This window comes from Phyllobates terribilis, unplaced genomic scaffold (assembly GCF_046119375.1).
Source record: "Phyllobates terribilis strain yellow unplaced genomic scaffold, ASM4611937v1 Scaffold_9__5_contigs__length_417890890, whole genome shotgun sequence".
NCBI classification, from domain to species: domain Eukaryota; kingdom Metazoa; phylum Chordata; class Amphibia; order Anura; family Dendrobatidae; genus Phyllobates; species Phyllobates terribilis.
In genome coordinates this window covers 333,686,635-333,700,277 of record NW_027362769.1, presented here as the reverse complement: position 1 = coordinate 333,700,277, position 13,643 = coordinate 333,686,635, and the positions used below count along the sequence as shown (strand labels likewise).

Genomic DNA, 13,643 nt, shown 5'->3' with positions numbered 1-13,643 from the left:
GGAACTGGAAATTTTAAGAAAACTCACCGGAATTAACGCAAATGTTGAGAACAACGAATGGATACTGATGCCTGTTGAATGAATGATAAGCTTCATTCACAATCTTAATAACCTGAGCGACAGAAAGCACACCGTTAATAGAGGATTCAACCAGTTTTCTAACTTTTCATGACTTTACTTCTAGAATAAAGTGGAGGTTCTATCCTAAATTTTCTAACTTTTTTTTTTTAATGAAAAATTGCAGTCAAAACTGATTCCCTGTGTGAGGCCGGAATAACACGACCATGTGAAGGATCGCGGGATTCATGTCCAGAAGAAGCAGAGTTGACTAGTCCGTGTGGAGTCATCTGCACCTTCTGGGCCACGTGACTCAATTCAACCCATCTGACTCTCAACCGTGGGATGGCGTTCGTGCATGCTGGCACTTTTGTCATATATTAAAATCGTGCTATTAATTATTATAGGGTCCATGTGTTACCGATTGTGGAGTATGCAAATAGTCTCCTCAAAGAGAAAAAGAAGCAAATCGGAAAAGTCAATATTGACCCTTTAAAGATTCACATGAACCGTAATCAGAATCTCCATTTTCAGACACGTTTCAGGGTTTTTGCCACCCATCAGTGCAAAGCAAGAGAACTGATGGGCTGGGTGAGAGGCCTTCCACAGGGGTCTAAGAGATAATGGGTAGCATTATAGTCCCTACTCTCTTCATCTGTGAAGAGGTTATTTGCATATTTAATGTCCCAGGGGAGCACTGCGTGGACTATCAGTCTTCCCACAAGGAGAAATTTTACCCCTTAGGGACTATGACAGCACATGCAGCAATACTACAGTATGGTGACTTGGATTTAATGATGGCTAAAAAAACAAAAACAAAAAAAACAAACAATCTAAGCTATCACGCCCTGCACCAAGTATAATATGGTGAACTGGTTTTACTTGGAGTGTTCCCTTTATGGAGGACCTGTGAGCGGATCTAAAGTGACCAGTTTTTGCTCTTATTTTAGTCCAGCTTTTCCCCTGATTATTCCATTTTTTTTTTTTTTTTTTTTAAATCCGCCATACGGTTCCAGAGATATGGGACTTTTTATTGAGTGCTCATTTTTATGGTCTTTACTAGGGGTTGTGGCTCGCGGGATTATCAGGGGTGTGTCTTTAGGCTGATTTGCATAACTGCTCGATGAGCCACGCCCCCTTAGTAAAGACCATAAAAATTAGCACTAAATTAAAAGGCCCATTTCTCCGGAACTGTATGGCGGATTTAAAAACAACAAAAAGCGGAATAATCAGGGGAGCAGCAGGAATAAAAAAAAAAAAAAATGTCAACACTTGATCTGGTGACAGGCTCTCAGTAAAATACTTGGTAAATAGCATACAGGTCAACTACATTACATATAAACATGTCTGAAGTAATACTCATGAGGTTCTACAGAAGTAAGGAAATCCCATTACCTTAGCCGGGTCACAAGGCCGCTGGTTAATAAAATAAAACTGCCTGTCTGTGGCGCTTCTCCCTACACCATGGTCACACTGAGATATGTATCCTGTAATACTGAAAAGAAGAAGATGCTCAGGAACATTTGTACTTCAAAAGTGCTGTCATTCCTGAATAACATACATCATCTACTAATAATTATGACGAGCGCACTGTCAACTGATGCGCACTGTCAACTGATGCGCACTGTCAACTGATGCGCACTGTCAACTGATGCGCACTAGGGAAGACAATCATGCTGCCTGACAGATGATAACAGTTAGACTACAGGTCCATATACACTGCACCATGATCTTGAACGAGCGTTCCCCATAATCTTGCTGTGCGAACAAGCTGCTGATCACCCGACGAACGAGCAAAATGCATAAAAGTTCTCACTCTCGGCATTCTGGTCGGCTTTTCGAAAAGTGCCACTAAACGACCTCTAATCAGCTTGTATGTAGTGCATTAACATCTGCAAACCGGCAAGGGTAAGTGCACCTTAAAGGGCCATCAAGTCCCAGCTTCATCCTTACAGGAGCTGCATACACAAAACGGTAGGTGACTGTTGATCGATACTGTTTGCAAAGTTGCTTCCTAAGCAGATAAGTCTGCACCTGCGGGGCAGGGCCGGGCACAAAGGTGTTCACATTTCCAGTTGGACGGCATTCATACCGTCTACTTAAACACAGTGGGGGACATTTAAAAAGATAAATGTGCCAGAATTCCGCAATTTACACCAAAGACCTGTCACCCATTCTTAGCATTTTGCCATTAACCTCTGTGGTTCTGCAATGAGGAATTTGCTGCAATTCTGCCAGATCTGAACAGAAATGCACTGAGGACATAATTACTCACTTATAGAAGCCCCCCGATACATCTGCAGGACCCAGCCCATACTCTTCGCACACACCTTCACTTGGCGGCAGCTGAACAAAAGGAATTATGTTCTGCAACTGGTAGGAAGAGGAGAGAGAGCACAGAATCATCAGTTCTGAGTATTTGCTGTGTTTGGCGTTTTAATATTATTACTAGCAAAACTTTATCAGGAGAGGTAAAAATATAGGCTGCTGAAACAAAGACATAAAAACACGCAAACGGTAAAATCCACGGCAAATGCAAAGCAAAATCAGTACATAACCTGTGCAGAATTTGCCTTGTCTGAACTCACCTTTATAGTATCACACTTTTTATCTCTGTACTACCAATAGGTTATTGTTTTATTAGCCGATTACTTCTGCACACCACTAATGGGGTTTTTCTCATTCTAGATTTAAAAGGAATCTGTCACCAGGGTTTTGCTTCCCAGCATTATGTAGGGGCAGAGACCCTGATTCCAGTGATGTATCACTTACTGGGCTGCTTGCTGTAGTTTTGATAAACTCACTTTTCTATCTGCTGCAGATCTTCCAGTTCTCTGAATGCTGAACTCTGTATAACCCTGCCCACACTACTGACTGGCTGCTTTCTGTGTGCATAGGCAGAAAGCTGCCAATCAGTGGTGGGGCTATACAGAGTTCAGCATTCAGAGAACTGCTAGATCTGCAGCAGATAAAACAGTGATTTTATCAAAACTGCGGCAAGTAGCCCAGTAAGTGACACATCGCTGGAATTAGAATCTGTGTCTCTACATTATGCTGCTCTTAGATTAGGTGGCAAAAACCTGGTGACAGATTCCCTTTAAGGTGGTGTTATGGATTTGAATTTTTACGTTTACAGAAAGTTTCGTTAACCTTTAAAATCCTTCCAATAAAGGATTTTATGTCATATACACTGCGTATGACTTAATAGTTTGAATAGTTCAGGATTAACTTGTCTGATTCCCCGAAACTGGAATTTCTCAGTCCAGTCTCCAGCAGAGTGGTGATTGTGTGTCCAAGACTATATTTCATTAATGGCTTATCAGGATATGCAGAAGGTAACAATGGGGTGCCGACCACACCTTTATCAATCAGATGTTCATGGCACATATCATACTAAGAGGATATGGCATAAATCCCCTTAATATAGCTGTGAATATAGCACTGTTATCTTGTTCTGCAGCCTTTTATATACATTTTTGAGTTTTACCTGTTTCTGTCCAAACACAGCTCCTATATTTTCCTTCATGCTGCTTGAAATAGAGCAGACGACGGGTATCTTCTTCCCTTGGCCGACTTGATTGGTGCAGCTTATACGCACGCCCGTTGAAATTATACAGTAAGCTTGTAAGACCTGAACCATTTTTGAAAACTCCTTTTAAAAAAGAATAAAAATAATTAAAAAATAAATACTGTGAAGGATTTGGAGCTGAGGCGTGTTGCCAGCAGCTTCTCTCCAGCCAGATCCCCTGTACTGACCGGTCTTTTCCTACGCAGCCACAAAAGGGAGACACCTCTCAGTTCCCTTTCATGTTTCAGATTTATTTTTTAAATCTATTGATGGCGTTTCATATACTAGTGTAGTTCTGGTGAGAATGAGGCTTTCAGTCCCCTAACGTCGGCACTAGAAGCCACACACCTTTTTAGTGTTTCTCTGGAACTCCTTGTGCCGCACTGGCAAGGTGTAGAAGAGCTGCTGTACGCTGACGGTTGTTCCTTGCTGTCGGGGGAGTGGTGATTTTTGAACGATTTTTCCATTTTGGTCAAACACCAGGCGAGTGCCCACCTTAGCTGATTTATGGCAGGTAAAAATTGACAAATCACTATAGGAAAAAAAGAATCATATATGACAGCCTGCAATATTGTTATAGAGGTGCAGAATATGGAACATGTATGGTAACATAGGTTGCATAAAGACCTAGGCCATCAGACATTTATGGTAAGTCGCTCACCGATTTAATGCCACTCCTCTGGGGGTCCCATCAATCTTTCATATCTGTCCAGCAGTGATGACTGTTATGATCTGCAACAAGTACTAAGGAAAGATAGGGGAAAGCTATCCCTACAGTAAGACTAAGCTGAATCCCTACGATGTAGCGGGCTGCCTGTTCCTTGCGAACAGACCCGCCTTAGTCCTCGGCTAGTCTGAACGAAAACCTATAGAATAAAGGGGAGGGGTCCCTAAAAGAACTAAGGACTGGGACAAAAATGGGACACCTCCTGTACAGAGAAGGTTGTTGCAGAACACAAAAAGACAAACTGACAAAAAGTACTAGAGGTCCCAGAAGGACCAAGCGAACTGACAGAGAAAGGCACCGAAGCACCTGGCTAGAGAAACAGTCAAACACTTAAGTCCAGCACAGTCAAAAGGGCGGAGCTGTAATATAAAGGCAGATGGTCACGTGACCGCAAAACACAAGATGGAAAAAACAAACAGGAGGGTTCTGACAATGACGTTCCGACCACCCTCATGCCACTCAGTAACCTTTGTGGTCATGTGCTGACAGTGCTACTATCTAAGGAAAGGCCCGACAACTATGAAGTAGGGGAGACCACCAAAGTGACAAGTGATTCCAGTTTTTTTTTTTGTATTAATGCACATGCATCCTCTGCTTTCTGGTGATTTTTGTAAAAAAAAATTTTGGGAGAAACCCTATAAAAAATGTTTCCATTGCTTTCCTTTAAGAGGGTGGCCACTACTTTTTTACTGATGGATTGGCCATCAATATTTGATCGGTTGAGGTGTGATACCCGGCACCCTGCCGATCAGCTGCTATCGGTGGGAGCAGCCGGAAGTTCTTGGATGCTGCCGGAAGGCAGCAGCGCCGTCAAAACTATAGTGGCCGCGGCCAGGTATTGCAGATCGATCCACCCTCTATTCATTAGATACGGGGTGGATTTGCAGTTCCCAGCCACGGCCAACATAGAAATGACAGAGATTCTGTGTTCCGGCAGAATCTGGGAACTTCCGGCTGCCACTGGCAAAAGCAGATCCTAAGGGGTGCCGAGAGTAACACCCCCACCGATAAAGATAGGCCAATTTAACCACTTCCCGACCGCCCACTGTATATAAACGTCGGCGCTGCCTGGGCTCTGTGCAGCGCCGACGTTTATAAATGGTCAGTGGTCCCGCAGCGCTCAGGACCCCCAGGGTTCTGCAAGCATTGTGGGTGCGGTGGAGAGCAGTAGCTCTGACAGGGGACATCATCGAGACCCGATTGGATCAGGTCCCAATGATGTTAATCCTTTGCTATCTTCTAGATGTCGCGATCCATAGCAATCGCGGCATTTAGAAGATGGTGAGAGGGGGTCATCCACTTACCTTTCTGACGGCCCCCCGTGATGCCTGATAGGACCTGGCGTTGTCATGGCAGCTGGAGGTCACATGACCACCTCCGGGTCTGCCATGTACGGTGTCCTGCTAGGCTCAGCCAGCAGCTGAGTCTAGCAGGAGATAATGACAGTGTAAAACTGTCACCTGAGCTCTAATGCAATGCAATACATTTCTATTGCATTGCATGAGAACAGTGATTAGAAAAATAAAAATTGATGTCCCACACAGGGACTAAGTAAAAATGGGAAAAAAAAAGTCTAAAAATGTTTTCAAACTGTTAAAAAAACGAAATCACAAAATAAAAAATATATATATATTAAACCAATAAATCCGTATATTTATGCAAAAGCAAAAAAGTAAACGTTTGGTATCGCCGCGTCCGGAACAACCCGATCTATAAAACTGGTCACACTAACTCCTTCTGTGCACACCGTAAAAAATAAAAATAAAAAACGGAGCAAAAAAAAACCCTGCTTTTTCATCATATCGCCAAACAAAAAGTGGAATAAACTGCGATCAAAAAGTCAAATGGAAATAAAAATGGTACCGCTGAAAATGTCATCTTGTCCCGCAAAAAAATTTACAGATGCATGTCTCCACAAGCATGAGCTCGGCACAACGTACTGGTCACTACAGCGTACTGGTCACTTCAACGGCAGTTTGAAATTTTCACTCCGCAACATCCACTGCTGCTTGCTTCTGGAAAAGACCCATGGAGTCAAAGTCGTCACTACACCTGTAGGTAAATTCCCAAAGGGGTATAATTTCCAAAATGACGTCACTTGAGGGGGGATTCTGCTCTTCTAGCACTTAGGGGCTGTATATATGGAGCCCGCAAACTATTCTACAATAATTTGCTCTCCAAGAGTCAAATCGCGCTCTGTCCCTCCCGGATCTCGCCGTATGGCTAAGCGGTACGGTACAGCCACATATGGGGTATTGCCACGTTTAGAAGAAATTGTGTGACACATTTTGGCACCATTTTTACCCATTGCCCTGTGTGAAAATGTAAAATCTGAGGCTAGAACAATTTTTTTGTGGTAAAAATATAATTATTTTTTTTTCACTGCCCAATGGTATACATTTAAAAATTAAAAAATACTCACTACTTCCCTAGATGAATTCCTTGAGAGGTGTAGTTTACAAAATGGGGTCACTTGTGGGGGTTTCTGCTGTTTTGGCATGTCAGCGACTCTTCAAATGTGACATGGTGTCTGCAGCCTATCCCAGCCAACATAGCGCTCCTTTCTCTTCCGAACCCTGCCGTACACCAAAGCAGTGGTTTTCCCCCACATATGGGGTATCGGCGTGTTCAGGAGAAATTGAACAACAAATTTCATGGTGCAATTTCTCCTGTTACCCTTATGATAATGCAAAATTGGGGGATGAAAAACATTTTATGTGGGAAAAATGTGGAAATTTTATTTTTATGGCTCAATATTATAAACTTCTGTGAAGCACCTGGGCGTTCAAGGTGCTCACCACACATGTAGATAAGTTCCCTAAGGGGTCTAGTTTCCAAAATGGGGTCACTTGTGGTGGGTTTACACTGTTTAGGCACATCGGGGGCTCCCCAAATGTGACATGGCGCCGGCTAATTATTCAAGCAAATTTTACATTCAAAAAGTAAAATGGCGCTCCTTCCCTTCCGAACCCTGCAGTGCGCCCAAACAGTGGTTTTCCCTCACATATGAGGTATCTGCGTGCTCAGGAGAAATTGCACTACACATTGTGTAGTCCATTTTTTCCCATTACCCTTATGAAAATAAAAAAATTGGGGTCTAAAGTAACATTTTTCTGAAAAAAAAGTTAAATGTTCATTGTTTTCTTCCACATTCCAAAAATTCCTGTGAAGCACCTGAAGGGTTAATAAACTTCTTGAATGTGGTTTTGAGCACCTTGAGGGGTGCAGTTTTTAGAATGGTGTCACTTTTGGGTATTTTCTGTCACAAAGGCCCCTCAAAGTGACTTCAAATAAGATGTGGTCCCTAAAAAAATGGTTTTGTTGGAAAAATGAGAAATTGCTGGTCAACTTTTAACCCTTATAAAACTTTCTAACAAAAAAAAAATTTTGTTTGCAAAATTGTGCTGATGTAAAGTAGACATGTGGGAGATGTTATTTATTAACTATTTTGTGAGATATCTCTCCGATTTAAGGGCATGGAAATTCAAAGTTTGAAAATTGCAACATTTTTTACATTTTCGCCAAATTTCCGATTTTTTGACAAATAAACGCAAGTGATATCGAAGAAATTTTACCACAATCATGAAGTACAATATGTCACGAAAAAACAAATCTCAGAATCAGTGGGATCCGTTGAAGCGTTCCAGAGCTATTACCTCATAAAGTGACAGGGGTCAGAATTGAAAAAATTGGCCTGGTCAGGAAGGCGAAGGCTCTGGCGCGAAAGGGTTAAGGTTCTCTTATCTTACAGAAAAAGTTTATATATTTTTTAATCGCAGACTGATATTTTGGAATAATTGCACTAGGACCCGATAATGTCAAGTTTTGATAATTTTTTTTTTTGGTACATTTTTAGAATTTCATTTGCTTTACCTCAATGCACACAATGAACTTAAAGCTTCTCCCCGGAAACCAAACGTTTCCACGCTCAGTAGGTCAGAGAAATCCTGCAATTTGGACGTGTGATGTTTCAAAGCTGAAATAATAAAAGAGCAAATAAAACAAAGAAAAGAACAAATATATAAAAAAAAATCTCAGAAACCTATTCGTTATTTCTCAACACGTTGCGAGAAAGACTTGGCCGGAACGTTGTCATTCCCTACAGCAAACTGAGGACTCGAAACAAAGTAAAATAAAGCGGGATGGTTGTGTCTCAGCAACACATTGACATAGCACATCAACACTGCAGCCAATCAATGGGCTTAGCGGCTCTGCTGATGTAGATAGAACAAGCCATGGAGCTCAGCCACTGGCTGCAGCAATCATGTGCAAAGTCAATGCAACGTCATTGCTGCAGACAAAAATACAGAGACCGGCGCAGCGGAGGGGAGCAGTATCTAATTTTGCTATTTAACACACCTGCATTTGGGGTCCACTTTGTTGAAAGTGGAAAACCCCTTTAACCACTCACATGCCGCTGTCAATCTCTGACAGGCCTTTGTCATCTCAATCAGGGAGAACCAATGAAGGCTCCTGTCGAAACCCCGATATACCCCTATGAAGCCCAGTGTATCACCAATGGGTGTGCTTCCTTGGGGGGGATCAGTAAATTGTCAATATAATGCAATGTTAAAATATTGCTGTACATTGTACAAAAGTTTCAGCAAATGCAAGTTCACGTCCATAAAACAAAAATTATAAAAAAAAAAAAAAAGTTAAAAAAATATATATTTTAAACACATTATAAAAAATACAAATTTGGTACCATAGCGTTCATGAAGGACAGATTTATCAAATTATAAAAAAGCCATCATGTAAACATCATAGCAAAAAAAAAAAGTAAAAACAATAGAAGTGCTATATTTTGCTCAGCTCCTCCCCCAAAAAAAGGAATAAAAAGCAAACAGATACAAACAAGCCCTGTAGACAAAAAAAAAAAAAAAAAATTAAAAGTGCTAATGGTCTCTAAAAAAAAATAATTGTTGGTTCATGTTACTTTTTGTTTTGTTTTTTTAAGTTCTGAATTTTTAAAACTGAAAAAAAAAATAAAAATAATTTTTAAAAAATTTGGTATCGCTGTCATGGTGCTGATCTGCAGAATCACGTTACCTGCACAGTGACTGCCATAAAAAAGAAAAACAAATGACAATATTCGAATTGTGTATTTCCCGGTTTGTCGTCAGATGTTGATGGAAAAATAATAAAAAAACAAAATGTTAAGGAAGCGCAACTTGGCTCAGATGGGTAGGGGGGCGAGACTTTACTTACTTAACCCTTCAAAGTTCTGTTCTTCCACACCGCAGCCATTATCAGAGACTTCTATGAGTTCTGCGCCGTATTCCTTCAGTTTTATTTCTAGATTAAAAGTTAGAAATGTAAATCAAACTTTATAATATTTGTGACACAATGATGATGCATCTATGGGAGGAGAACAGAATATTAACAGCAGATGCTATTATCTCATCACGACAATTGTATTTTCCCCACATGAATTTCGGCAGCAAACTCGGGGTCCAAGCCGACTCCATACATAGATGCCAGCTGTGTCATACAGCCGCCACCCGCCTCTAATCACCTGCTCCGATCGCTGCTGTTTATCCACTTGAAGAGAACCAGTCACTGCTGCCAAAACCACGGGCAGCACGACAGAGGAGGGAATCAGTCTAAATTAAAAGTCTAAATTGAAAAACAAAAAACAATCTCTTACGCAACTTCAGAAACAGAAAAAAAAAGTTACGGGTTTCAGGAAATGGCGATAAAAACTAAAATGTATCGTTTTTCCGACCTGGAGAATCATGTTATCAAGTTATTTTTTACTGCACAATGAAGGTCGGAATATCAAAACCCCCAAAAATATTAAATGGCGGAATTGTTTCACCATTTCGTCTACCATTGAAATTTATTTTCCTGTTTTTTAGAACATGATGTGGTTAAATGAATGGGATCATCGAAAAACTATTTGGCTATGTTGAAACAAAAATAATAATAATTATTATTTTTTTTTTTTTTTATGACTCTCGGATGGGGGTGCAGAAGAAATAAAAAAACTAAATATGGAAAATGGCTGTGCCATGAAGGGGTTAAATGCCTTACCAATACTTGTAGCTCCGGCATCGATGCTGTTCTCCACAAGCTCTTTAACTGCAGTCGCGAGGCTCAGCACTACTTGGCCAGAGCAGATTTGGTGGACAGACTTGCGGTCAATGGGTTTGATTGCCTTAGCGGGTTCAGTGCTAAAATTAAGGAAATAAAGAAAAAAAAATATTATATACACTGCTCAAAAAAATAAAGGGAACACTTAAACAACAGAATATAACTCCAAGTAAATCAAACTGTCCACTTAGGAAGCAACATTGATTGACAATCAGTTTCACATGCTGTTGTGCAAATGGAATAGACAATAGATGGAAATTATTGGCATTTATCAAGACACCCTCAATAAAGGAGTGGTTCTGCAGGAGGGGACCACAGACCACATCTCAGTACCAATGCTTTCTGGCTGATGTTTTGATCACTTTTGAATGTTGGTTGTGCTTTCACACTCGTGGTAGCATGAGACGGACTCTACAACCCACAGAAGTTGCTCAGGTAGTGCAGCTCATCCAGGATGGCACATCAATGCGAGCTGTGGCAAGAAGGTTTGCTGTGTCTGTCAGCGTAGTGTCCAGAGGCTGGAGGCACTACCAGGAGACAGGCCAGTACACCAGGAGACGTGGAGGGGGCCGTAGGAGGGCAACAACCCAGCAGCAGGACCGCTACCTCCGTCTTTGTGCAAGGAGGAACAGGAGGGGCACTGCCAGAGCCCTGCAAAATGACCTCCAGCAGGCCACAAATGTGCATGTGTCTGCACAAACGGTTAGAAACCGACTCCATGAGGGTGGTATGAGGGCCCGATGTCCACAGATGGGGGTTGTGCTCACAGCCCAACACCGTGCAGGACGCTTGGCATTTGCCACAGAACACCAGGATTGGCAAAGTCGCCACTGGCGCCCTGTGCTCTTCACAGATGAAAGCAGGTTCACACTGAGCACATGTGACAGACGTGACAGAGTCTGGAGATGCCGTGGAGAGTGATCTGCTGCCTGCAACATCCTTCAGCATGACCGGTTTGGCAGTGGGTCAGTAATGGTGTGGGGTGGCATTTCTTTGGAGGGCCGCACAGTCCTCCATGTGCTCGCCAGAGGTAGCCTGACTGCCATTAGGTACCGAGATGAGATCCTCAGACCCCTTGTGAGACCATGGGTTCCTCCTAATGCAGGACAATGCCAGACCTCATGTGGTTGGAGTGTGTCAGCAGTTCCTGCAAGATGAAGGCATTGAAGCTATGGACTGGCCCGCCCGTTCCCCAGACCTGAATCCGATTGAGCACATCTGGGACATCATGTCTTGCTCCATCCACCAACCTCACGTTGCACCACAGACTGGCCAGGAGTTGGCGGATGCTTTAGTCCAGGTCTGGGAGGAGATCTCACAGGAGACCATCCACAACCTCATCAGGAGCATGCCCAGGCGTTGTAGGGAGGTCATACAGGCACGTGGAGGCCACACACAATACTCAACCTCATCAGGAGCATGCCCAGGCGTTGTAGGGAGGCCATACAGGCACGTGGAGGCCACACACAATACTGAGCCTCATCAGGAGCATGCCTAGGCGTTGTAGGGAGGTCATACAGGCACGTGGAGACCACACACAATACTGAGCCTCATTTTGACTTGTTTTAAGGACATTACATCAAAGTTGTATCAGCCTGTAGTGTGTTTTTCCACTTTAATTTTGGGGGTGACTCCAAATCCAGGCCTCAATTGGTTAATAAATTTGATTTCCATTGATGATTTTTGTGTGATTTTGTTGTCAGCACATTCAACTTTGTACAGAACAAAGTATTCAATGAGAATATTTCATTCATTCAGATCTAGGATGTGTTATTTGAGTGTTCCCTTTATTTTTTTGAGCAGTGTATGTATTTCAAAAGTTATACACAGGAATTATGCACATATGTTTCATCTTCTTGTGTCTCAGTAGGGGAGTCTGGACACTACATTGTCGGCTGGTCCTGCATCTTTAAGAGCAAATGTTAAGAGAAAAAAGGATTGGACATGTTAAATTTCAATATGCCTAATCCTTTGTTCTCAGGTCACCAGAGGAGATCGCTCATTTCCTTCTCCGCATTCAGAACACATGCACACGTAGCTCCAACCTGCCTGAGTGCAAATGTAGAGCGGTTGGAAGACTTGGCTGTCATCCGACTTCTATTAACTCATTCACGGCGCAGCCCTTTTCCTTCTTCCCAGAGCCATAACTTTTTTTATTTTTCGGTCAATATGGTCGTGCGAGGGCTTGTTTTTTCGGGACAAGTTGCACTTTTGAACGACACCATTCGTTTTACCATATCGTGTACCGGAAAACAGGAAACAAATTCCACGTGTGGTGAAATTGAAAAAAAAAGTGCAATGCTACAATAGTTTTTTTATTTTTATCATGTTCACTGAATGCTAAAACTGACCTGCCATTATGATTCTCCAGGTCATGAAAAGTTTGTAGACACCAAACATGTATAGGTACAATTTTATTTAAGTGGAGAAATAAAAATCCAAAGTTTGTAAAAAAAAAAAAAAAAATGGCGCCTTTTTCCGAGACCTGTAGCGTCTCCATTTTTCAGGATCTGGGGCCAGGTGAGGTCTTATTTTTTGTGACCTGAGCTGATGTTTTTATTGATACCATTTTAGGGTAGATCTGATGTTTTGATCGCCCGTTATTGCATTTTATTGCAATCCTGCAGCGACCAAAAAAAAGTAATTCTGGCGTTTAGTTTTTATTCTCGTTACGCCGTTTGCCGATTGGATTATTTTTATATATTGATAGATCGGGCGATTCTGAACGCGCCGGTACCAAATATGTGTATTTTAATTGTTTTATTTTGCATGGGGCGAAAGGGGGGTGATTTGAACTTCTGTATATTTTTTAAAAACTTTTTTTTTCTACTTTTCACTGGCTTCAATAGTCTCCTTGGGAGATTAGAAGCTGCGATCATCTGATCGCCTGTGTTACACATAGCAGGGCTTCAGCCCTACTGTGTGTAGCTAAAGTGCTCATCTGCCATGAACACCGACCGCTGGCCAGAGCTTACAGCAGATCGGCTATGACAACCACAGGGGTCTTCTGCAAACCCCTGGGCAGTCATACTAACCCATCGGTGGCTTGCGATCATGTGACAGGGGCGCACCGATTGACATGGTTTGTGACGAGTTTCCGGTGCGGCCGTGTTAAATGCCGCTGTTGGAGATTGACAGCGGCATTTAACATGTTAACAACTGCGGGTGGATCACAATTCCACCCGCGGCTGTTAGGGG

General features: G+C 42.2%; 1 protein-coding gene across 1 annotated transcript in view; it reads right to left on the bottom strand.

Moving 5' to 3' along the window:
• Positions 1–13,643, bottom strand: part of PMS2 (PMS1 homolog 2, mismatch repair system component) — a 43,050-nt gene that overhangs the window by 26,553 nt on the left and 2,854 nt on the right. The window contains exons 2-9 of the mRNA XM_073648006.1: positions 10,386–10,525; positions 9,561–9,647; positions 8,226–8,328; positions 3,974–4,157; positions 3,545–3,709; positions 2,333–2,430; positions 1,453–1,552; positions 28–112 (exon numbers count right to left, since the gene is read on the bottom strand). Of these exons, the coding sequence (XP_073504107.1) occupies positions 28–112; positions 1,453–1,552; positions 2,333–2,430; positions 3,545–3,709; positions 3,974–4,157; positions 8,226–8,328; positions 9,561–9,647; positions 10,386–10,525 (962 nt within the window). The remainder of the gene's footprint in view (positions 1–27; positions 113–1,452; positions 1,553–2,332; positions 2,431–3,544; positions 3,710–3,973; positions 4,158–8,225; positions 8,329–9,560; positions 9,648–10,385; positions 10,526–13,643) is intronic.